Raw genomic sequence first — 27250 nt, 5'->3', positions numbered from 1 at the left:
TAAATGAAGCCTCCAGTGCATCATAGCCACATTTTAAGAAATGATTACTGACCTGTTGTGAGTTGTGTACCAAATCCTGAAGGGATTTACGGTCTAAGGGTTCAGGTGAAGAAAGTTTCTTATTTAGCTGATCTAACAAAAATTCTTGGTACTGTATCATATGGAATTGACAGTTTACTGCCCTGGCAGAAAGAGTAGCAGATGTATAAACCTTTTTTCCCCATCTCTCTAATGCTCTACACTCTCTTTCAGAGGGTAGGGGATTTTTGGCAGTAGCAGCTGCAACCCCTTTAGGGCCCTGAGAAATAGTTTCTGGGTCTGCAGCATGGGCTTTATACAGGTGAAAGTGAGAATCCGGGACCCTGTAATATCTGTCAGGTTTGGCGGGGGTCGGAGGAAGAGAATCAGGTGCAGTACTGACATCATTGTACACATCATCACTTACAGTTAGAACCGGAGGTATAGCTAAGGGCCAATGCTGGGGCAAATGCTAAAAGGTCCTTAATCTTTTTCAAGAATCAGAGAAATCCTGACCCTGCCATTGAAAGTGTTCTCTCATGGAGTGTAAAGTCTCCCCAAAGGAAAATTCTTCAGGGGGGGAGGCTGAAGGGATAGATTCTTCTGCGTCTGAATCCTCATAAGGCGAGTAGGCCCCTTCCTGGTGGTCTGACAAATCAGATCCATCCGTGGAGTAATCTGAGGAGTGAGGTTCAGAAGGGTCAGTCCTGGGCCTTTTGTCTGGAGGTGGTTGGGAGGCCCTGTCTGGGTGAGGTTGGGAACCCCTAATTAAGGAGATTAGGTCCTCAGCAAGACTGAGGATCTGAGAACTAGAGGAAAGCCTCTGGGATGTAGATTTGGCAGGCAAAGCTTTTGAAAGTTTGGCAGCTTTAGCCCTGGAGAAGGCCTTAATAGACATAGAAGCTGGGGGCCTAGCTGCCCCACGTGCAGGAGTAGAAATGTCCAAAGGTATGGTGTCGGACAAGTCCTGAACACTAGCTTCGGTAGGGAGTTCTGAAGCCGACTCAGCCGGGGCCTCTCTGGCCTCGGTGGTCGGAGGTATGGTTTCGGTAGTAGGAATAGCCGTGGACTCGGTTTCAGCCGAAACCGAGACACTCGCGGTAGGCCTAGCCATGGTTTCAGCCGAAACCGCGGGCCGCGAGTGTCGGTCCTTTTCCTTGCGGTTTTGACCATATGCGTAGTCGGAGTCTCCGACGGCATTTTGTAAGCAAAATCGGTTCCAAAAAACTCCTCTGCAAACTCCGACCGACGTCTAAGAGAACGTCGGTTGAAGGAGGCACAGGCTAAACAAGCTGATACGTCGTGGTCTGGGCCTAAGCAAGGAAGGCAGTAAGAATGGAAATCCTTATGAGGTATTTGTTTCCCACAAGTTAAACAATTATTTACTTTGTCTGACATCGGCTGAGGCAAGAAAGAGTCCCCAACGGGGTACTTAGCTTTTCAAGTCTTCGGTAGCTGAAATCTCTGGATCTGACCGACCGGCACTTGCGAACAGCTTCTGCTTCGGGCACCGTGCGGCAAGAAAGACTGAGGAAAATGGCGCCAGCTGATGCTTTTATACCCCAGACACTCTGACGTCGGGGAAAGTGCGACATCAGCCGAGGCCAGACCCAGACTTTGGAATCCGGCCGACCGAAGGGGTGCTGAGGCAGGACAACCCACATGTTATGACTGCAGATGCATCCTTGAAGGACATTGTAGTATTAAAGTAGGCTACTGCATTATCTAGGGAGAGGGTTTTTAGAGGACTCCAGTTTGTGTGTTTTAGAGAGCTAGAGAAGGATTCAGGGCTGAACCTTTTGAGAGAGCGGGAGGAAATATAAGTGTGGGATAGCTGTAAGGAGGAGGAAAGGCGATGAGCGAAAGAGGGAAGATGATCGCTAAGAGTGTCAGATAGGATACTGCGGTCAGAGATGCATTGGGGGTGGGAAACAAGAATCCAGTCAAGAGTAGTACTAGAGGAGAAGTGTTTTGAGGGCCTGGTAGTAGAGTTTATTAGTTGTGAGAAGTTGTATAAGTTTATGTTGTGTGGAGAACTAGGAAACTGAATATCAGTCTAGTTAATATTAACTTCACTGAGGATTATGGTCTCATTGGTAATGTTAGAGGAGAACCAAGAGAGGATATCCTCAAGAATGGGGATATTGTCTCCTGGGGGAATGTAAAGAGTAGCTCTACATATGTGTTTGTTTCTATTCATCTGGAAGAGGGCCAGGGTTAGTTCGGCATTGGTGAACTGGGGTATGGGTTTGGTGAAGGGAGTAAATGTAAGGGAGGAGGAGTAGAGAAGAGCTACTCCACCACCTTTTTTAAGAGTCCTGTCATTTCTAATTATATTGTAGTTGGGGGAATGATTTCAGGATCTTTTATGTGCGACTTTAGCCAGGTTTCAGTAATGGATAGGATATCTGGGTGGTTATGCTGGAGCCAGGCATGGAAGTTTGGAATCTTGTTTTATAAGCTTTGAGCATTCAATGTAATGAAAATGGGGGAAATTGCAGGATGAGGGGGGAGAGGGAAGTGATGGGTTTGAATGAAGAGACGGAAAGGAACCAGGCTTTGGGTGACTGTCACCAGGAGAAAGTTGGTAATAAGTTGATGAATACGGGAAAAGAGGAATTTGGAGTGCTTAGTCTCCTGTTTGAGAGTTGGGTATTGTATTATAATAGTGTTGTTAGGGATTGGGAATGAGAGGCAGTGAACACGAATGAGTTTGTAAGGGAATAGGAGGTTACTACTGAAGAAATAAAAATGAGGGGATATAATGGTTGTGGGGGGTTTAACATATGTGGGGTATGTAGAAGTTACATGAAAGGCGGGAGAGTGATTAGAATTTGGAGGACTGGTGAGAAGGTAAAGGTACGTTAGGAAGAGAAGAAAAAGAGGAAGGAGTACAAAGGAGGTGGGTTTTAGAGGCATAATGGTGTTTGAGTATTGTGGTATTGGGGAAATTGTAGTAGAGTGAGAGTGGCTATGGGATTAGTCAAGCTAGTTCTAAAGTGGAAGACAGCTAAGGGGAGTGGGGGAAGGGATTGTGTGGGTGGGGCTGATGAACTTGTGATTGGACCTTTTGTGTAGGGAGTGGTGCTATGGCTATAAGTGTGGCTATAAGTATATTTCATTATAGTGAGTGTTTCACCAAATGGATATTTCATTAGAGAGCAAGTCAGAAGAGATGGCATCTTCAGCATCAGAATCATAGCCAAGAGAAAAGATATGGTAAGAATAATCTAGTTCCTCCTGGTCAGTGTCTTGGGGTTTATATTCCTCTTATGTGGAAGGGCTTATTTTTCTCTTAATGGGAAGAGAGGCAGGACCATGAAAGCTCCTAACCTGGCATCATAGCCTGCAGGGCCTTGTACAGGCTTATTGGCCTACCTCCTATTCTGAGGTAATTTGGAGAGGGCTGGATCTCAGGAAATATATTTTGTTTTCTGAGTCCTTCGAGGGGTAAGTCTGCTCTAAAAGACTGTATCTTGATGTGATGGACTGGACCGCCATACAAAAACCTTCAATCTCTTCCCTGACAAAGACTCTGTGGATACCACCATCTCCTTCTGAGAGGGTTATACGGTTCTTCTTTATTCTCCCTCAGCTGGGTGTCTGGGGCTGGTCCCATCTTTACAGAGGTCAGTCTATACTGATGTGTCTAGGTCCCTGACTATGTAGGCCTCTAAGAAAACTGACAAGAGTATGGGAGACATAGACATTTGGTGTAGGGGATCAGAACTCACCTCAAACGGGACACTCAGCTTGGACTGATAGGGGACATGAGATATCTGGACAGCGTCTTCAAGGTCCCTGATCAACTTGTCCCTCTGCTTTGTTTTGAGCAGAAGACCTAAAAAGGGAAACAGTTCTGCACAGTACATGGAAGAGCAAGTTAAGTGCACAAAGCATTTGCAGCCAAGGTACAGGCCAAGAGCATGCAGTCTACTTCTAATAGTTTTGGGAATGCACCTCTGGCAGACATTGTAGTTTTGCATGTTATGCTCTGCCCCTAAACAAAGCCAAAGAAAAACAATTGCAAAAACAATCAAAACAGCCCACTAAACAAGAAAAAATAGGTTTCCAAAAATGTAACTGATGGATGTGAAGTACTACAAGCAATTCTGGCACTAAGAGGTGAATGCATACGCAGACTACAGCAAGAAAGTTCTGAAGATGGAGCAGACATGAATCCCACTTAACCAGCATGCAAGGACATGCCCTACAGAAGGTGTACACCACTTCAGGTGGATGGAACATGAGCTCCTGAAGACTGGATGGATGGCTGGGACCCCAATCACAGAAGTTTAATAGGTAAATAATATTGCAACTGTGATCTAATGTAGAACATATGCTGGGTTCCAAATGATTGCATTCACATTTGCATTTCCACAAAAGCGTACTGTCAGAGAATTAAGGCACTGATTTGTTAATGAGCTTCTTCCTGCATCCCATGGCACAGGGTTTGATTCCTTCCACTTCCATTTGCCTTCTAAGTGACTCTGGCCAAGTCACTTAACTAGATGATTTTCCTTGGATGCCACTGAAATGGGACACCTATGTCCAGTGAACTTACTCAGCTAACAAATGATTAAAAAAAAACTTTGCTTCACTTAAGCATATTAATAGCTATAGCATATAATCAAACTGAATAAATGGAAATGACATGGTCATGAAGTAAATTCACAGCAATAAAAAACAGCTAAATATTTTAACTACTCTATTATTTTTTTATAAAATAAAATCCATTGAACTGTGATTACTAACCTTCTAGCTGCTTTTGGACTCTCCTCAGTTCTTTCAAAATAGAGGATATTTCCTAAAATATAACAACAATACATATATAAGCACAGTCATCTATATACTGAACTAAGATAACATGGTTAAAAGAACATGCTGAAACAAAAGCTTTGAAGATTAACAGTTCTATAAACTGCATTAACAAATAATGTGTACATAAATGCTTATTTTAATATCAGCAACTCTACATGCCAACATGAAAAAATCTGGTACAGGTAAAAAAAAAAGCCTGCTATACCTGACAAAGACTGCTTGAGTATAAATTTTTGTGAACAATGGTACTTGCCAGCTTCTGCTACACAGAGGCAAAAATGGGCAGAAACTAACTAACCCAATCAGGTAGCCATACTCTCTGCAATATGTGTTGACATATGACAGTTTAACTATAGTGCCATGAACAATCAAGAAATTTGCAAATAAGCCAAATAACAGTTGTTCATGTATTATTCATAAATGACATGCTTGGTAATCTCTTGCAACATTGGCAACAAAACGGAATATCTCCAGCCACAAGCCAGGAGCAATCAGAAGCTTTTATCAAGGGTTGAGAAGCTGGTACCATGGTGTAGATGAATGAAATCCTGTCTGTGACCCAGACAAATGGATTTCAATTAATGACTGAGGGAATGGAGGAGCTGATGAGGAAAGAGGAACAGGAATGTGATGGGGCAAGGGTTAAGGATACAATGGCCAGCTGAGTTTCAAGGGCCATGACATGACAGGGTCCACCCACCTCCTTCACAAAACAGGTGGGTGGAGGGAGCCTTCATTAACTGAACTGCAACATGTTCACTTCCTGAATTCATGTTAGCCTATTATAGATGAGTAGGGCTTAATGCAATAACACATAAGGCCAATGATGGCTCAAGCACTCCACTCCATGGGCAAGGGGACACTCATATCATGATTACTGGAAGATTTTCCAGTCTGGAGGAACAATAACCACCTGGTGAATGGACACATCAGGGCTATCCCGCTAAGGGAAGGAGCACTCTGGGATGCCAGGGATCTGAAGCCAGCTACAGTAGGCCAAAATATCCTCATTGATCACTATTACTTAAAGCACAAAAGTTGACATTCCTAAAGACTTTTCTTCTCCGGTATACAAATAGTGTTTAATCTCCAAACTGTTTCCTAATAAAATAAAACAGGCAGGAACAGCAACAATTCTCCTTACAACAGAGATTAAGAAAAAAAAAAAAAAAAAAAAAAAAAACAGGGGCCATCACAACATACTAGACGTTCTCAAGAAGATTAGTTGATTTTCCATTATAGTGGCATTACACAAGTGTAAAGGTATTTTGAGAAAAGTTCATAACCACAAAGATAAAAATGACATTAACAATGAAAGATAACGGTACAGCACAAGCAGCTAAGAAAGCAAATCAGGAAAAGTGCCTATGGAGTGTGGCAAAAAAACAAAAATGTCTTCTCATGATCAGAGGAACATCTTCTACAAAAGATGACAGATGACATTCCTATATATATATATATATATATATATATATATATATATATATATATATATATATTTTTTTTTTTATTTCACTATTTGATAATCATGTAAGTAAACTGGCCCAAGGATAATTTTCACCCACTAACCCAGCCACAGGCATGTAAACATGACATGGTGGCAACTTAAAATACAATACAATCAGGTACAAACACTGCAATAGAAAAATATAACTTCCATGTTTTTCAACAAATGCAGCCAGTATTTATGAACCAGTCAATATTTTTCAGAGTGATAACCAGTTGTTAAATGCCTGCAAAATTATCAAGCACACAATTAAAATGGTTTGGAAAGTGGCATGCAGGAGACAGTATAATTAATAAAACCATTTCTAACACTTCTAACAATGCAGGGCATGGCCAGTTATTTGTTAAAACGTTCAAAGTTGCAGCCAGACTAACAACTTTCCTTGTAGCAATGGCATCAGTAGCTGTCCAGAAGGATAATCTTCAGTCTAAAGATAAATAGTGATAGGTTTGATTTGTTCCTAAAGACAAATGTAATTTGAGCTAGCTGGAACTATTTTACTAAAGACCCTTTTTCCAAGAGCAATACTGAAAGCAGACATACAAAAGATAAGAGCCCCCTGATCAAAGCAGCATAACAGACTATAGTGAAATGATACTGATATAGTCCAGAGAAGATGAAAGCACTCAATCTTACGTTATTATCAATAAATAAATATTATTAATTTTTACTGCAGTGGACTGGTGTTTGTGTTTTATGGGAATTCCACCAAGTGGAGTGTTTGCCACACTTTTTCATGTTAAAAGTTTTTATAGTGTGGCTGGGTGATACAGTTATTAATATTGATGCAATACTATTTAAGTTTATTTTCTAGAGGTGGGCAATATTTTATGTTATAAAGCTTTAACAAAAAAGATATTCCAAAGGAATATTACTCTAGTAGTAACAGGTAACTATCTGGATTTTTGTATTTAAAGATGAGGTTTTCTACTGCGATAAAGTGCTAAAAAACTGCAGAGTTTCTTTAATATGGTTTTGAGAGAAGATGGGCTGTGCAGCTCCAGGACACTAGTAAGGCTGGACTGATCCGATCCACAGGTAGTAGAGAAGCAATCAATACCAGTGTCCGACATGAGTGCAGGACAAGAGCAACTCCTCTCGGCTGCACAATCACCTTTCCTAGACAGTGACAGGCACAGTACGTGGCAGCCTAGGTGAAGTGGCAGTGTGTAGTCCTGATCTACTGGCTCTGAAAAACGCACAGATCAAACATAATGCATGGACAAAGGTTAAAGGAACTTGAGATCAGAGAAAATACTAAGCAACTGAAAATCCATCTGAAGGAGATGAAATATTCAAAGATGACGATGGAGCCGGCTAGAACAGCAGTGAAATATAGGAACACCAGGAAGTGGATTACTCTGCTAGAAACTGATAAATCAGACGAGAGAAGAAAGAGCTGGGTATGGGGAAATAGGACAGAGGACGAGAAACAGTATATACAACATGTGAAATAAGGGAAGAGTTTAGGAAAACTTTATGGAAATAATATTTAGAGTAAATAGACATTGCTTTGAGTTTTGGAGAATGGACAGTTTTGGTGCTCCAAGACAGCCAGTGAGAGAAAAACACTTATAAATTCAAAGCAATGCCTATTTACTCTAAATATTATCACCAACAATGTTCAGTCTGAAGTTCTCAACAGCATACATTTCTCCTGGCTTTCACAGTTACTGCATCCATAAGCAGATGAAACCAATATTCTCTTAATTACAAAATGTAGCTACTTAAGTAGAGGAAAAAATAAATACACCCCCATAAGGATAGAAAACGTTCCACAAATTCATCTGGAGATATAAACAGACTACAAATTAGACAATCATCGAGTTTAGACAAGGCACCTACAATTTAGCATATTCTCAAAAAAAATTCCAAACAAATCTTTAAACCATATCTCTTATCACTGACACCACAAACCTGTGATCAGATTTACTCCAACTCTGAAATGGTGTGAGCCTTACCAGCCCATGAGGGCATTCCCTTGTTTGATATGCTAAGTTTGAGGAATCACTTGTCTACTCACATTACAGTGAAACAAATGATTGCCCAAGGCTGTTTATAGGAGGTTCTCCTTTCCCCACTGTTATGTGACTGTGGAACTGATATATATAAGCCTGGGGATATTGGGGTTTGGTCCCTACATGGGGAAAATTGTTTCAAGCTGGGCTGTTTATTTGCATATAACTTGCAACCTTTTTAGGATTTATGATCAATTACTGCATCCTGAATGATCACATTTCATTCTTCCATAGCAGAAAACCCATGAAACTGGCCACTAAAGAAAGCAGATGGAATGGACCCAAAACCAACTTCTAAACAGCCATAGAACAAATCTATTGATAAAGCCAATAAGGAATCCAGCACATAACACTCAAGATGTCCAAAATTGCACCTGTTCATTCAAAAGGATAACCAGACATTCTCCAAATAACTGAAGAAGCAACTAGGCCTCAGGCAAGAACAATGGTAGAGCCGTAACAAGTCACAAAAAGATGACACAAATCTCCTCATCCCTTCTTTCAGCAAGCCCAAATGCTCCTTCCCATCTATCACAGGAAGCTCCCTTAACACTATCATCACCACATTCTCAAAGGCAAACAAAGCTTCCAGGCAGAATAATTACTAGCTATAACTTAACACAAAGTATGAACTCGTAGTCTGGCAATGGTAGTTCCCACTAATTGGGAACTTGCTGCTACCAAATCAGACTGTAAATCCAACACTTCATTATTTTCTAAATTTACTATTCCCACTCCAGGAAAAAAAAATCTTCTCTGATAAATAAATAAATACATACATACATACATAATTAAAAAAACATCATCCCCCTGGTGCACAACTAATCTCAAATTTGCCCAAATGGATACAGCCACTGCTTGATACACTTACAGAAAAGCACAACACCCATGGAAACTGAGATTACTACTGTCCCCTTGGAAAAGCATGCAAGAAAATTATCAGCAAGACAAAAACATCACAATACAAGGAATATACTTACATATTTGTGCAGTCAACTGAAACTACAGTGGAATTAACTAAAAATGTAGAATGGGTGCAATCAGACTTATAGCTAGTCTTTCATAAACCTCACCAATAGCCACACAATAAAGTGCAGCCACAGCAATGACGAAACCATTTACCAACTCAAGTGACTCACAAACATCCCCTACTCAAATCCCACTCCCCATCACTGACCCTAGTCATCTCATTCCCTCTTTCACCACAGGCCCATACCAGTCTATCAAAAGTGACTACATGACTTAAACCCCTATAATCAAATTGGTTCCTTTAAGCTGTATCCAACATTCATAAATCATTGTGAATCATTTACATCCATCTCATTACAGCAAGGAATTAATATATCAATTTCCTCAGGGGGATTTACTAGTTATCTGGAAGTCAATGTTATCCTTCTGCCTAAATCTCCCACCCCCCCTTCCTCCCCCCCAGTAATGACTGACACTGACTTCCATTCTCTCAAACTTATTCAAAATACTTGCCAGAGACATACTTTCCAACTTATGCAACACTTACAATAATAATCTACACAGCCAAAATCAACAAACCTTCTGAAAAGAACAGCACTAATACTACCTTTCTAGGTTTTACTAACAACAATATGAATACTGGTAAATTGAACAACGCTATTTTCACTGATCTACCTAAGGCCTTTAAATCCATATCCCATAACAAAGTCCTTCAGCAGCTCCTAGTTTTCTATATCAGTACACATACACTTCTATGATTCAAGGATCGTCTAAACAGTACAACAAGTTGCATATTGTTTAAACTTCACCTTATTCCATCCTCTGCTAGTGTACTTCAGGGTTCGGTTCTCATCCCTTATTTTTCTTGCTCACTGTCTCTCATTATTAATCATTTCTCCACCACATTATCTCATTCAAATCATCCCTTATGTGGCAATGCACTTTTGCAATCTTTATAGCAAAATGTCTAAAGAATTATCACATAAAATCAGATTCCTCACATCATAATTTTCCAATTCAAGCTTAACTATTAGCATACAAATTATGGTTTTCCAATTCAAGCTCAACTATTAACATACAAAACTAGGATCCTAGTCACCCATGAGGAAAGTCAGCTCCACACACTAAATCCAATGTCATTTAATTTGTTTGCAAACTCTTAAAACAGGCATGGCATTTTAAAGACCTAAATGTACAGATCAAACCTTTGCTTGCCTTTAGAAAGCATACAAGCAGAAAACCTGCAAACTTTCAGGGAAAAATAAACACACTACATCATCTACAATACCAAATACTCGGACATGAAACACATAAACAAACAAATCTCCTGTCACCCTAGTCTATATTATACATCACCATTAAGTGCTAACATCCCTCAAAATATTAGTTGACTCCAAACTTCCCTAAACAAAACAGACTGGTTCATTAGCTCCTACAGACTGATTCATTAGCTCCTTGCCCTAACTAGAGCAACACTGCATCTCCTTTTCAAAAGCAGTATGTTACTTGTACATCTTCACACTAATTGAATTGCACTAACAAACTTTTCCAACTCAATTACTGCCACCTCTTGTAGTAAAACTCTCTCCCAAAACACACTCTGGACCACTAAGAAACTTCACTCTGGCTAAATCTGCATTGCGCACTAAGTTATAGCAGGAACGGCCCTAGGTCAGCTGGTGCCCTAGGCAAAAAGGCTCCACGGTGCCCTGCACCACATTACCCGGAGCCCCCATCCTCATCTATCTACACCAAACAAATACTGGAAATGTGCCCCTGCTAGACCGGCACCCTAGGCAGCCGCCTGGTTGCCCTATGTCTAAGGCCGGCTATGAGACTCCCCCCATATACCTGTAACCCTTCTGAACTACCATTTTTCAAAAAGATTCTAGAACCCCAACTTTTCAAGCAGGTTGCCAGCACCTGCTTTACAGGCCCAACTACAAACATCATTTAAGCTACTTCACAATTCCTCCTGCAATCCTCATTCCAGACCTATCATACCACTCTATGACTGGTGGGATTCTTAAGGTACCAGCTTAACTGCGGTTCTATTAATCAGACTACCTTTTTACCTTCCTTTAAACATAACTACACCAGTCATCTTACTTTCCTGTACTTAAGTCACTATATGTGGGATCACCACGGCAATCATGCTGCTCTACTATTACATATTTGTCTGTGCATTTTCTTACTTCTTTATTTTAAGCTTTTAAATGTTCTAATTTTCTTGTTTTATTATAACATATTCATCGTTAAAATGGATCCTTGTGTTCCTGGCCATTTAAATAATCAAATAGACAATTGAATATATAACCCACTGGTTTAAAATTCTTTTCTTCCAGAGTAAACTGATGAGGTCATTTGTAGGGTTCCAAATCACGTAGATAATACTAGGTATCATTTCCAGCAATTTAATCCAAATACCCTGTGCGCACAATGGACAGGATGCCCAATTACCCACCATCCCAAACTGGGAGTATGTTAAGTACCTGCTGAAGTACCTGGTATCCAAAACAGGACACAACCCTCAATCCCAACTTCTTCACAATAAGAAATAAAATAAATTGCATCCCCTTTCTTATTTACACATAAGGAAAAGGTTCTATTGTAGCTCTGGGGAGCTCAGACTGGGAATGCTCTGTGAGCTGCGTGAAGATGATTTACTGAGGGAGCTCTGGAAGGAGAAAGAACTTAATGGCTCCAGTTCATGGTTATTTTGGACCAACATTTGGAGTCAGTCCATACTTGCTGGCAATTCTCCAAAATGGACAAATTCCAAGAACTGGCCTTTCATGTTCAGTATTGCAAGGTAATCTGGACTACTGCAGAACCATTCTTGGAGTCCAAATCCTTGGCAGGAAGACTCATTGAAAACACAACTGTCTGAAAATTAGTTAATCCCCTTTGTCTGCAGGACAAGCTCTGTGTGTAGTGGACTGGTCTACAGAAGGTACTTGTAGTGTCATGGGATCTCATTTCCATGAAGGCCAAGAGTTGCTTCTTCCTCCACAAGCTTTCAATAATGACATGAGAAGCCTGTCCAAGCAGGAAGTACTTCTAAAAAAGGAGTATCAAAAACAACCTGCCTCAGTTTTTCCTTAAAGACAACAAACCTAAGCAGCACCATCCAACAAAAATGCACCCAAGATGATGCTTTCACAGCCCTAACACTGGGGGTACAGCTGAAATTACAGAAGGCTCTGCAAAAACCTTCCAAAGAAACTTTCATAACAGATACTACTATGTCCCCAAGTAAAGAGCTATGTTACATTTCCTAGTGCCTGGTTAACAAGAAAGGACTGAAACAGGGACCCTGAAACTGACATTTTAGTACTCTAAGGTTCACCTTGTCAAGAGCTATAAATTCTCTGTCCAGTGGCAAGGCAGTAAGGAAATGTGGTCTCGGAGACACATGCTTGGCCATACACATTTATAAATCTGCCTTTGAACATAGTAAAATAATGGAGCTTCACTTCAGTACATGTCTACAAAAGAAATCTGCAGACTTTAAGGCTGAAGGCCCAGAGTGTGGGTGCTGCAATGCAACAACAGTGAAAAAGACAGGCTTCAAAGGGTCTGCAGACTTTAAGGCTGAAGGCCCAGAGTGTGGGTGCTGCAATGCAACAACAGTGAAAAAGACAGGCTTCAAAGGGGTGCAGTGACATAGGAATCATCACCCTTCTTCCCCAAACAATGGTTAAGCTTTTTTGAGAGAGAAAGCGTAGAAAATGGATATTATGTACTTACCATAATGCTGAATCCTTTTCATCCTAGTCCGTCTGATATGACTATTGGGAGCTACTTGTCATATCCAATTTGGACAATTGCCAGTGCTCCTGGCCTCAAGCTCCTGAACTTTGCTCTCATAAAATGTACTGCACCCCCACTAGCTTCACACTGAGTTTGCCCATTAACATCAAGGCAGAACTTAACATCACATTAACCTAAAAGAATATGCAGAAACTTGAGATAATTTGGAAAGGACGGGGGAGATGTCGTACTGGATGGACCAGGATGAAAAGGATCCAGTGCTACAGAAAATATATAACTTCCATATTCCATTTCATCTATCTGTCTGATCCAGCTATTGAGACAGAATCCCAAGCTACCTTTCCTTCCTGGGTGGCATCACAACAAAGTACCTTTCCGAACCAAAGCTCTAAATGAAGCTCTGGACCTGGATATCACATCTAGTTTATAGTGCTTGACAAAGGTATGTAAGGTGGACCACGCAGCTGCTTCACCTATATCTTCCACCACAGAGTTTCTATTGATCTAGTGAAATGAAATTTTGGTTTGGATGGGGAGTCTTCTTGTTACTTGTGTAGATGAAGGTTATACAATCCAACAATCAACTGGATAAGGTTTGTTTAGAAACTTGTTCAGGGCAAATGAACAACTGAGAATCCTTCCAAAAGGATTTGGTTCTGTGTAAACAGAATTGTAATGAAAATATTCTCCGATATTCATATGAGTTGAGAACAATAATGGCTGGTTCAAGTTAGCTTCTGATGCTACTTTAGGAACGAAAGACAGATTATTCCTTAGAGAGACTCTGTGGAAAATCAGTGAAGGGTCAGTGGAACTCCAATATTATCCTGGCAAAAGTAATAGCAACTAAGAATAGACTTTTCCAAAATAGATACTTTAGGTCTGTCAAATTGGCTGATTCAAAATATGGACTCATCACTGCCTCTAAGATGAACTTTATGTCCCATGGAGGGATCAGTCATTGATCGGAGGTGTAAAACAGAAGCTTTCGGGAAGGCACTGCATATTTTGTAAGAAGCTAAGGAATTATTCTGAAGCCATAATGACAGTTCGAGAGACACGCTATCTGTACTTTAATTGCTGAAAAACAAGACCCTTATTCATATAGTTGCCAGGAAGCATAGTACACCTGATATGGGGGCAAAGAAGCAGTCTACATGCATGGACGACCAAATGAAGAATCTTTTCCATACATGTCTAAAGACTTCCTGAGTGGACTGTTCCTGAGAAGCTGACATGATATGAACTACCGTCTGCAACAAGGAAAGGTCCTTGGCCACTACTGAAATTGGAGAAACTATGTGAAAAGTTTGAGATTGAGAAGATATGGGTGAGGCTGTCCAGTGCGGTGAAGAAGGAGATCCAGCTGCAGGTCTAAAAGCCAAGGAAGCTTTTTTAGGTGAGGCCTGAGCAGGGGGGATCCAGATTTACCTGGGCCACAGAAGGGCAATCAGAATCACAGCTGATTTGCAAATGGATGTTTTCTGAAGAAACTGTGGAATGAGGGAAGTGGAGGAAAGGCAAAGCCCCAAAAATCAGTGGCTGCTGTACCACCACCAGCGTCACCACAGGTAGTGTTGTCCCAGCTCCCACAGTTAACATTCATCACCCAGTCATCCCCAATGGTAGCCACTGCCCCTGCTCAAGAAGACGATGCAGTAACAGCTGCGGGAAACAGTGACAGTGGAGGTGACACATGTTACCTGGTGGAAGCTGGATAAAATGGTGAGGACATTACTGATGAGCAGCTGGATGCTAGAATCAGCCAGCTTGAGATTCGCCTCTAGTAACTCATGGTGACGCATCTGTGCCATACACTGCAGAGTTAGGGCTCAACGATGAGGGAGCCAAGAGTGAGGAATAATACCCATTGGGTCAAGGGTGGCGCTGACTGTAGATGTGCACCGCATCTTATTCCCCATTCTGGTGTTTTTCTGTCTTCTTACTCCACTGGCTGTACAATCTTCACCTTCATCATTTTCTTTTCTCTGTAATTCTGATGCCTCCTTCCCCGTTGTCTTTCACATCTCTGACCATTACCTACCCTAACCTGAACTTCCTCCTACTCCCCTTTCCTCAACTTACATTCTCTTAATACACACACACACACACACACACACACACACACACACACACACACACACACACACACACACACACACACACACACATATATATGGCCTGTATCATAACACTGAATGGAACGAATCTGGAATGGCTTAAATATCGAAACTGCCATTCATCGAAATAGCTCTTGTGGGGGGGGGGGGGCTGCGGCCCCCCACACTTCCCACTAATTACATATACCAACTCTGAGATCGCACTACAGTGAGGAAAGGGCAAAATTCCCGATCTTCACTGTACCACAATCTCACAAAAAACAAATCGATGAACGGCAATTTCGATATTTAACCCATTTGAGATTCATTCATATATATATATATATATATATGGATCTAGGTCATTTGGTCGACATCCCATATGACTGACACTCATTTGGTCGACAGCTCATTTGGTCACACACCCCCAACTATATATAACAACTCCACGGTCGCACAACAGTGGGGAGGGGGGCAAATCTCAGGTTTTTGCCTTGAATACTTTTTGTCAGTCATATGAGTTGTCGACCAAATGACCTAGATCCATATATATATATATATATATATATATATATATATATATATATATATATATACATATGTAGTTAATTTGGTGAAAAGAAAAAAAGAAAACAAAACAGACTGACACACAAAGTGTGTGGCTCTTTAAGGCTGCATGTGACATCTTTTTCTTGTCACTACTGTACACAGACGATCATACCGAGCACCATTAAAGTATTATGGGTGAACACTATTGTTTCTCATACTTCCCTGTAGCTACACTATATGCCAACCTATTCTTCACCCAGTTCACAATGCAACATCAGAACAATCTTAGATTTAGTTTGCAACACTATATATCTACTAGATACAATCACGTCTGACCTTCTGACAATTCTCCTATTACAACAAGTTCCCTACTTCATCTGCTTTACCATCTTCATTTATGCTAACAGTATCAATAGCAAATGTTTAGGGATTTATACCTTCTGTAACTAAACACTCCATCCAAAAGTTCCATTTTCAGAAATGTCATTTTAGCGGCATCCAGTACACTCAGCTACAAAAGTACTCTCTGAATGCCCTCTCTCCCCAAAATGACCTTGCCCCCTTTCAGTATAATTTTAGTGGATGTCTTTTACTTCACAAAAATCAACAGCTTTTCAGATGGGCATGATTAAAAAAGCTCAACTCCCTCAAGTCCCTGTAGAAGAATAAAGGCAAAAAAAAAAAAAGAAAAGAAAAGGAGAGAAGTACCAGCAGCAAAAAAAAAAACTGTCAAGCGAGCTTGAGCAACCAAAAAAAATCAAAGGTTGGCACAGGTCTTGAAGTCCTCACAAGTGCCAACTTTTGATTTTTTTCCTTGTATAAGAATGTTTACTTGCATCATTAATTGCCCTTGTTGTACACTCAAGTTCAACAGCAGTGACCACAGATCAGTCCAAAAATCCATCGGCACCACAAATGTCTGCTGAGCACGTTTTTTACAATGTTCAAAGTAGCTTTTACCAGTCACATTAACAGCAACTGTTCTGAACTGTAAGGTTCCTCTTCTTTTTGTGTTAACTCCAAACACTTGTAATCAAAAATTACATCAAGCCAAACTAAAAGGCACTTCCTCAATGCACTTCTCAAGACAAACATCATAAAAAGACTCTGCCTAACTGAATTAGAGCATGAATATGTATCCATTGTTGCTTCCAGTGGTTTCTTCACAAAACAAACATAGGTTCATAGTTTCATAGGTTGTACTAGACTATCAGCCCTAGCGCATATACAAGCCTAGCCATAACAATTCCCTGGCTATTTCTTCCCGCACTAGTTACTTCCCTGGACCCCTGTCTACCAGGGCGACTGACGTGATCCCCGGGGTGAATTTCCTTTCTCCCATCCGATCGTCAAGGTTCCTTTTGAAGAGGGCCATCGGTTTATTAACATTTCACATAAACAAATACATCTTAGCAAATTGTTACGTGGTTCAAAAGCTACGGACTCTTGCATTCCCATTACAGTAACTGATGCATATGACATGATCAAAGACCCTGCTATCTTCTGCTTATCTTCCTGATTTACAGTACGATCTACCATGCTGACTTCACCTCTGAACTCCACATTCTGTAAAACTGCTGATTGTGCTCTTCATACAGTACAGTTGTGTAAAATCTTATGATAACGGTAGATGTCCTTGCCTTCATTGCTGCAGTATTCTTAACAAATGGAATTTCCTGCCGTGGGAGCCCGAACGTCCTGCCAGTCTATCAAAGACTACTTGTTGCTTTTAAAAGGTATGTTGAACGTAACCCAAATGCTCCTTGTGTAGCGTAGAGCATAAAGGTGACGTTCAGGCCTACCATAATTAGAACTGAATGCCCCAGTAGGAACACAGTCCAAGAAAACCAAAAGGAAACCTGTAAATCCAGGAAGGCAAAACACTAGGGGGATGGAGGGAGGGAGTGAAGGCAAGGACATCTACCATTATGGTAAGATTTTACATAACCGTTCTAAGTCCTTACATTCATTGCTGCAGTATTCTTAACAGGTGAGAGAGTGCCAAAGTTCAAGAGGAAACTTGGGAGGAGGAAGGCGCAGAAGAGCCCCCTAAAAAGCCATAAAGTACAGCAGTAGCAAAACCAACCCTTGAAACTCTTGAAATACCATCCAACTTGCTGTGCTTGGTAAAGGTATGCACAGAGGTCCAGGTAATTGCCTCAAGAACAAAATTAGTATCTAAGCCCTTGAAAAAAGCAACCAAATAAGCCACAGCTCTAGGAGAATGCATCGTAACTGAAGAATGAGGACTCTTGCCATGAAACGTGTAACAAAAGGAAATTCAAGAAGAAATAGTTTGCTTGGTTACAGCAAGTCCCAAAAATCCAAGATGAAAAGAAATAAATAACTGATCAGATTTTCTAATAGCATTAGTCTTATCCAAATAAACCCAGAGTTGCCTATGCACATCCAAATTATGCAGCACCCTCTCACTGTCAGATTGTGGACAGGGGGAAACAGTAGGCAGCTTAGTAAACTGATTTAACAATAGTTCCTTAACCACCTTAGGCATAAAAGAAGGATTAGTGCGCAAGGACACCCTGTCCTCATGAAAGACCAAAAAAGGAGGATAAGCCACAAGGGCCTGCAACTCAGACACCTGCCTAGCAGAAGTAAGAGCTAACAAAAGAACAGTTTTCCAGGAACAATGTAGCAAAGAAACTGAAGCAGCAGGCTCAAAAGGAGCCTGAGTCAACTTCTCCAAAACAAAATTAAGATTCCAGGGAGGAGGAACAGGCTTCCTGGGAGGTATATTACTATGGATGCCTTTAAGAAATTGTTTAACCTCAAATCTATAAATTAAAGGAGGAGAAAAACACAGAGAAGCAGAGATAGCCAATAAGTGGGCCTTAATAGAAGAATAGACCAAACCAGCATTGAGTAACTCACACAAATAAGAGAGAACAAAAGGAACATCCACAGTAAGTGGGTCCAGGTTACGAGAGAGACACCAAATAGAAAACCTCTTCCAGAAGGATAAGTAGGATTTCCTAGTATTAGGTTTCCTGGCCTCCTGCAGGATTTGCAGCACGTGCTCAGAAAAAAGGTGCTTGTGAGGACTCAAAATTCTATCACCCACAGTGTCAGATGAAGTGGACAGGTGGGGATGGATGAGAGATCCCTTTTCTTGTGTGATTAGCTCCACCCTGTGAGGTAACCTGTGATGATTGTCCCTGGCTAGATGCAGAGGCAGAGGGAACCAGTGCTGTCGGGGCCAAAAGGGAATCAGCAGCAAAAATTTAGGAGCATCCTGTCAAATCTTGAACAGGACTTTCGGAATGAAAGGAAGGGGAGGGATTGCATAAAGAAATATCCCCTTCCAAGAAAATGAGAGGTGTCCCCCTTCCACACCAGAGGATTTGGGACCCTGACATAAAATAGAGGAAGTTGTCTGATAAGAGGGGAGGCAAAAATATCTACTTGAGTAGTACCCCACTGGTGGATAATGTCCAGAAACGCATCCTTGTGAAGCATCAATTTGGGGTACTGAGTTAAGGACCTGCTCAGAGCGTCTGCCACAAGGTTCTGATCAGAAGGTATATAAACTGCTTGGAGAGTCACTTGATACTTTAGAAGATCCCATACCAGAAGTGCCAACAGGCAAAGAAAATAAGATCTCGTTCTCACCTGTTTGTTTACATACCACACTACTGTGGTATTGTCTGTGAACAGCTTGAGTGGCACTGAAGAAAAAAGAGAATGAAAGGCAGAAGAGCTCTCATCTCTTTGACACTGATGTGCTCCTTCTGCTGTGCTTTTAGAGAGCCAAATGTCACCTCCCATCCCATGTCTGAAGTGTCTGTGAACAATTCCTAAGAGGGAATAGTGGGATGAAAAGTGATCCCTGGATTCAGACACAACTGCTGAATCCACCAGCAAAGTTCCTGTCTGAGACAAGAAAGAAGAGGAACTACAAAGTCTACAGCATGTGCATGTTGGAGCCACACTGACTTCAGAAACCACTGAAACTTTCTCATGTGAAGTTTGCCCAGAGGGAGCATCGGAATTGGTGGATGTCATGAAACCCAGAGCTCTCAAACTCCCTGGTGGTAACAGAAGCCAGAGTAGAACTGTTTCCTCCACTGGGACACCGACACCTCTTGAACAGTACCCTGAGTCAAGACAGTTTGAAGAACCTCTGAGAAAAAGGGAGTTGTACCCGAGGAGGCTGAGGAATACCTATAAAAGGAATATAGGATTTCTACACCACGAAGTACCCCTGATGAATAACCAACAGAACCCAAGAATCCTGAGTGATCTGAAATCAAACAGGAAGAGAAACATAAAGGTGAAGAGAAAGAGGAATATGGCTGGGAAGAGATGGGGAGTCATACAGCACCTGGTTTGTCTGGAAAGGAAAGCTTTGGAGTCCCTCAAAACTGAGAAGGCTTAGCAGGAGGAGCAGATTTGCCACTCTTCCTACCTTTAGTAGAAGGGTGGGATTACCTACAAACAAAGGCAGGCTTAGCGGGGTAGTTTCTCCGAAATGTAGGTGCAGGAGAAAAAAACACAGGTTTAAGTTCCTGTAAGGCATTACCCTTATCCTGAAAGGACTTAAAACAAACCAGTGTCCCCAAACAAAAGTCTAAGAAACCAGAGAAGCATCCATCGACTTAGCTTTAATATCATCAGGGAGAGGTTGAAGCCCAAGCCAAGAAAACCTCCTCATCACTGAACCAAAAACAGCAGCTCTACAAAACGCATCTGCTGCAACATAACTACATTTAATAGAATGATGAATGACTCAAGAGGAAGTCCCTAGCAAGGAAAGAACAGAAGTTTTACTGTCAGAGTCTGGAAAATCAGTAATAAGTTAACAGGCCTGAGAAAGAAGAGCCAACATATGGATCTGATAACTAAAAGCCCTAAAAGCTGATAACTAAAAGCCCTAAAAGCTAGGGTAGCAGAAGTGTAAACCTTTTTACCCACCCTTTCCATAGTTCTGCTCTCCTTGTCAGAAGGCAATAACTTGGGTGAAGAAAGGAAAGGAGATGGCTTATCAGAGGCTACAGACACGACAGAGGGATCAGTAGCAGGGCATTTATATAGGAAAGAAAAATCCTCAGGCACCCTATAAAACCTGGCAGGCTTCTTGTGAACAGGGGAACAGAGAATCAATCACATGACAGGCACTGGAAAATGTATCCAGCAAAGCAGATAAAACAGGAGGAATAGCCACAGGTTTAGGGAAATCCAACTGCAGTAACTCATAGTACCTTTTATAGATATCAGAGACCTGAGTACAACACCAATTAAAAAAATCCATCATCGTACAAAGTGTGTCCCCAACAGAAATTTCCTCAAAAGGAACATCTGGATTAATAGATTTCTCCTCCTCTGATCCATACCATAAAGAAGCAGGAATTTCACTAGAATAAGTCAGGGATTCATTATCTGAGTTTGACTCATCCTCAGAAGAATTCTGTCCCCTAGACCTTTTAAGTGGAGTAGAGGACCAAGGAGTAGCAGGAAAGTACAGTTGTGTACACTTACCATAAATGTAGATGTTAGAGTGTATTCACTGCTGCAGTCATTACACTTGGGTTATCCTGCTGGCAGGCTACCCTCAGTCGGCCTGAATTCCAAAGTCTAGGTCCGGCGTCGGTTGCTGTCATCTCTTCCCTGAAGTCAGTGCGCCAGGGGTATAAAAGATGAAGCCGACACCATTTTCTTTAGTTTTTCTTGCCTCAGATGTCAGGTGCCCTCAAAAGGGTAGGCTAAAAATTTGTCAATAAAACATGCATGCACCAAAAAATATATAATACCTTCATCTACAAGCAAATACACCACATAGGTTGTATAGATTAGAGAAGTGTAGATAAGTTCCAGCAAAGAGATGGGGGATGGTGGGTAGGTAACCTGGACTGCAACAGTGTTCTTCGTGTTTCACTGTTGCAGTCATTACACTTGGGTTGAATCCCAAAGTTATGGTTGAGAAGCTGGAGCTAAATAGCATTAGGAGCGGCTGTGAGGCCCTGCAGAACTGCAGTGGCAAAGCCTGCCCTAGATTTAGAGTAGAGTGGTAAATGACAGCGCTTTGTAAAGGTGTGCACTGAACTCCAGCTGGCAGCCTCTAAAATGTCTTTGGTTGGTACTCCCCTGAGGAGGGCTGCTGAAGTAGCTGCTGCTCTGGTAGAATGTGGCCTAATGCCCTTAGGCACTGACTTGCCATGTTGTGAATAGTGGAAACGAATGCAGTGGCCTATCCACTTTGAAATAGTCTGCTTTGAGTTAGCCTTTCCTTGTGATCCTGCAGCATATGCCACTTGTAGTTGCTCAGTCTTTCTGAAAGCTTTGGTTCAGTTCAAGTAGAAGTGTAGCTGTCTGTGTATGTCCAAAGAATGCAGAATTCTCTCCCCCTTATTCTGTGGGTTTGGATAAAAAGTAGGCAGATGAATAGTTTGGCTAAGGGCCGCACTGGACACTACCTTAGGCATAAATGACGGGTTTGTCCTCAGAGAAACCCTGTCTGGATAAAAAAATGATAAAAGGTTCCACAGCCATGAGTGCCTGTAGCTTTGAGACTTGTCTTGCAGAGGTTATTGCTAGGGGCAGAGCTGTTTTCCAAGACAAAAACTTTATATCAGCTGTAGCGGCTGGCTCAAAAGGGGGCAGAGTGAGTTTTTCCAAAACATAATTGAGGTCCCATGCAGGTATTGGTGATCTCCTTGGAGGCCTTAAGTTTTTGGCTCCTCTGAGGTATTGCCTTAACAAAGGATGAGAAAAGATTGGTGGCTCTGTATTGTAATGAGCCGAAATGGCAGAGGCATGAATTTTAATTGATGAAAAGGATAGGCCTTTGTCCAGCATCTCAGTTAAGTATTGCAAAATCTGAGGAATATTTGGTACTGCTGTGTCAATTCCTTGTGCCTGGTTCCAGGCACAGAATCTCTTCCATTTTGCCAGCATAAGATTTTCTAGTACTAGGCCTCCTGGCCTCCAAAATGACATCCATCACCGCTTTAGTGAGGGGTGTGTTTTGTATGACTACATTATCCGCCATGCTGCCAGATTTAAGGTCTTGAGTCGGCTGTGCAGGATCTGATTGTTTTGTTGGGACAGTAGGTGAGGTATCTGAGGTAAGGTCCCAGCTGGGCATTGAGACAATTTCCTTAGGATTGGATACCAGTACTGGCGGGGACAGTCTGGGGCAATCAGTATCATTTTTGGCTTCTCTTGTCTGACCTTTAGGAGTACCTTGGGGAGGAGAGGCAGTGGAGGAAAGGCATATACTGTTAAGGTTTTTCCAGCTGAAAGATAGGGCATCCACTTTCCATGTTTGTCTGTGATAAGTCCTTGTGCAGAATCTCTTTAGTTGGCAGTTGTGAGAAGAGGCAAATAGGTCTATGTCCAGGCATCCCCATTTCCTTGTTATCATGTTGAAGACTTGTGGATCCAATTTCCACTCATGGGGATCCATGAGATTTCTGCTTAGTTTGTCTGCCACAGTATTTATCTTTCCTGGCAGGAATTGTGCCTGCAGATGTACTTGGTAAGACAATGCTGTGTCCCACATAGTCATGGCTAGTCTGCAGAGGGGATAAGAATGAGTGCCTCCCTGCTTGTTTATATACCACATGACCGTGGTATTGTCTGTCTTTATCAGTAGTTGTCCCGGATGAAGTAGGTCCTTGCGGGCTGTCAGGGCATTCTGAACAGCTAGCATTTCTTTTTGATTGATATGTAGATGCATTTGGTTGGCGGACCACGTGTCTTGGATACATCTTCCTGCCATGTGTGCCCTCCAGGCATGATCTGATGCATCCGTTGTCAATGTCTGCCTGGCTGGGGGTAAGGTGAATGGCTATCCCTTGTTCTGGTGACAGGCCTTCGCCCACCATCGAAACTCCTGTTGCAGGCAGGGAATGAGAGAAATTATTGTCTCCAGGCTGTGGCAATGCTGAGTCCAAACACTTTTTAGGTTTCATTGAAGTTTCCTCATATGCAGTCTTGCATATGGAATTAGTAGAATGCAGGATGCCATGAAGCCCAGGGCCTGCATAATTTTTCTTGCAGGGAGCTGGGTCTTTGCTGCCATCATTTGAAAGTAATGAGTCAGTTCCCTTTGCTTGTCTGGCGTGAGATAAGCCATCTGGGCAGTTGTATTTAAGTTTGCACCCAGGAATATTAACTCTTGAAAGGGTACTAGTTTTGATTTTTGTTCGATGACTGTGTACCCTAGGCATGGTAGTAATCTTTTTACAAATGCCAGATGCTGTAGTAGAATGTCCTTGTTCTCTGCTTGAATGAGGCAGTCGTCCAAGTAAGAATATATTTGTATTCCTCTTTGTCTGCAGAATGCAATTACTGGTGCCAGGCACTTTGTGAAGACCCTGGACGCAGTAGATAAGCCAAAGGGCAGTGCAGAGAATTGATAGTACATTGAGCCAGCTTTGAATATGAGGAATCTTCTGCATGTTTGTCTGATTGGGACATGCAGGTATGCCTCTTTTAGGTCTAAAGTCACAAGCCAAGCCTTCTTGCCCAGCATGGGCAGAAGCTGCTGTAAGGTCAACATTTTGAAATTTGGTATATACAGATACGTGTTTAGAATAGATAGGTCCAGTATTGGTCCCCAAGCTTTGTCCCTTCTGGGTACCAAGAACAGTCTTGAATAAAATCCTTGTCCCTGCTCTTGTTCTGGTACTTGTTGAATGGCCCTCATGTCCATGAGGGATGAGACTTGTTTTTGTGCCTCTGCTCATTGGTTTTTTGGTAGGTCTGGCCAACCGTTTGCCCTTGGCAGGGTATGACAGTGAAACGTGTAGCCCTGTGACCTTGTAGCCTAAGACCCATTTGTCCTGGGTTATTCTGTGCCAATTTTGAGAAAAAAGTGCTAGTTTTCCCCCTAAAGGCGCTGCCAGAAGATAAGTGCTTGGCGTAGGCAGGGGGAAGTCATTGGGACTGTTTCCTGTAAGACTGTGATTTGTCTTCTCCACTTTTGGAGGTAGAAGCACCCCATTGTTTAGACCTGTATGAACCTTGGGGCTGGGATCTGCCTCTTGGGCATCTGTATCTGCCCCTTTGTGGTCTGTCTGACACTGGAAAGGACCAATTCTTTGTAGGCCAGTGTCTGCTAAATCTTGGAGGCTGTACCTGTAAGAAATCATTGACTGTTTGCATAGATTTAGCTTTGTCCTCCATTTTCTTTAACACCTCTTCTGCTTTAACACCAAACAAAGTATCATGCTGTAATGGAGCATCTAATAATTTTGCTTTAACATGATCTGGTAAAATTTGTTCCTTTAATCAAGCATGCCTCATAATGACAGAACCCATGACAACGACCCTAAAGGAGGCCTCCAAAGAATCAAAACCACATTGCAAAGTATGCTTTTCAACTTGCTCAGCTGCATGAAATAAATCCTGCATTTCTTTGTTTTCTGCACCTTCAGAATTTATCAACATTTTCTGTTTAAGCAGTGATATAATATATTGCTGATATTTGAGCATATGAAATTGACAATTTAAAGCCCTTATAGCCAAGGTAGCAGAGGTGTAAATCTTCTTTCCCCATCTGTCTAATGCCCTAGAATCCCTGTCGGAGGGGGTAGGGTTTTTTGCAGTGGATGCCTTGACCCCTTTGGGACCCTGAGAAATAGTTTCTGGGTCAGCAGCAGGGTTCTTGAAAAGGAATTTATGAGAGTCAGGCACTCTGTAGTACCTGTCCAGTTTAACAGGAGCTGGAGGTAAGGAGTCAGGGGTCAGGACTCTGAAAATACATCATCTACAATGTCTAACACAGGCGGAATAGCTAGGGGCCTGTGTTGTGGGAGTAAAAGAAAGTCCCTGAGCCTTTTCTTAGATTCAGAATAATCTTGGCTCTCCCAGTGGAAATGTTCCCTCATGGTATGCAAGGTTTCCCCAAAAGAGTAATCCTCAGGAGGAGAGGCTGAAGGGATAGATTCTTCAGCATCAGTATCCTCATAGGGAGGAAGAGAGTATTCCTGATCAGAAGAAGAATCTGAAGAAATGGAAACCTGATCTGAAGATTCATATTCTGTCTCTTGCCTAGGCCTCTTATCAGGAGGGGATGGGAAACACTGATCAAAGTAATTAAGTCTTCGGCCATTTTGAGCATCTGTCTTTTGGGCATGGAGGCCTGACCATGAGGCTGTTGTACTTGTTTCTTTGTCTTTAAAGATGCTTTAGTCTTTGCCTTTGTAACTGGAGTCGCTTTAATGTACAATTGAGTAGGTCTAAAAACACCCTCAGAAGCCGATGCTTGCTCAGCGGCTCTGGACCCATCTGAGGGAATAGTTTCCGAAGGTCCAATACCTTGAGCTTCCAGCGGCCTAGGCGACTCCACGTGGGAGTCTGTAACAGCTTGCGGGTCCAAAGTAGCGGGCATCAGGGGCTGCGAAAGCGCCTCACTGAGAGCCGGCGAACCGTCGGCTGGCTTAGAAGAAGCCTCGTTGTCAGTTTTAGACCTCGGATGCCTGCACTTTTCTTTTTCTTTGCATTTCTTGTGAATTGCGGTAGTCGGTTGGCTATCCGATGGCATTGTGCAATTAAATCTTCTGCCAAAATAGTGAAAAGCAAAATCGTACCGGTGCTTTATAGTGCGCTGGTTAAATCTAGCACAAAACTGACAACAAGCAACGTTGTGGTCAGGGCCTAGGCAAGGAATACAGTAAGAATGAAAATCCTTATGAGGTATTTGCTTCCCACAAGAAATACAATTATTAACTTTTTCTGACATCGGTCTGGAGCAAGAAAAAAGTTTTCCCCAAAGGGGTACTTAGCTTTTAATGAAGACTTCGGATCTGAATTTCGAACACGAAAATTTCAGGAGTCGGCTGACCGGCACTTGCGAACTGCTTCTGCTTCGGGCACCGCGCGGCAAGAAAGTCTAAAGAAAATGGCGTCGGCTGCATCTTTTATACCCCTGGCGCACTGACGTCAGGGAAGAGGCGACAGCAACCAACGCCAGACCTAGACTTTGGAATTTGGGTCGACTGAGGGTAGCCTGTCAGCAGGATAATCCAAATGTAATGACTGCAACAGTGAAACAGGAAGAAAGTACAGTTTTGTACCTACCATAAATGTAGATGTCCGAACTGGATAGCATCTGCAGTCATAACAACTGGGTTGTCCTGTCGTCAGGCAGCCCCTCAGTCGGCCGGATTCCAAAGTCCGGGTCCGGCTTCCGGCTGATGTCGCACTTCACCCGACGTCATCTCTGCTGGTCTCCGGGTATAAAGGCATCAGCCGACGCCATTTTCTTCAGTGTTTCTTGCCCCAGATGCCAGTTGCCCTTCCTGGAAGGTTAATTTTTGGATAAATGCCAATGTTTCCAAAAGGATAGAAGGCAAACTCAGAAAATAAGCATGTATGTACATATATACAAACAAATACACCATAAGAGACTCCCCCCACTAGCTAGCTATTAGGAGGGTAAATACCCTAGGAGTACCACAGAGGGGAAGGAGGGAGGGTAATCCTGACTGCAGATGCTATCCAGTTCGGACATCTACATTTATGGTAGGTACAAA

General features: G+C 42.1%; 1 protein-coding gene across 1 annotated transcript in view; it reads right to left on the bottom strand.

The window, feature by feature from the left end:
• The window catches only part of CEP170B (centrosomal protein 170B), a 1277870-nt gene that overhangs the window by 72433 nt on the left and 1178187 nt on the right, over positions 1-27250 (bottom strand). The window contains exon 18 of the mRNA XM_044074358.1: positions 4774-4825. Coding sequence (XP_043930293.1) covers positions 4774-4825 — 52 coding nt within the window. The remainder of the gene's footprint in view (positions 1-4773; positions 4826-27250) is intronic.

This window comes from Protopterus annectens, chromosome 6.part0 (genome assembly GCF_019279795.1).
Source record: "Protopterus annectens isolate FY-2018-M chromosome 6.part0, PAN1.0, whole genome shotgun sequence".
NCBI classification, from domain to species: Eukaryota; Metazoa; Chordata; order Ceratodontiformes; family Protopteridae; genus Protopterus; species Protopterus annectens.
The sequence above is the reverse complement of the archived record's forward strand: the minus strand, read 5'-3'. Positions and strand labels throughout refer to the sequence as shown.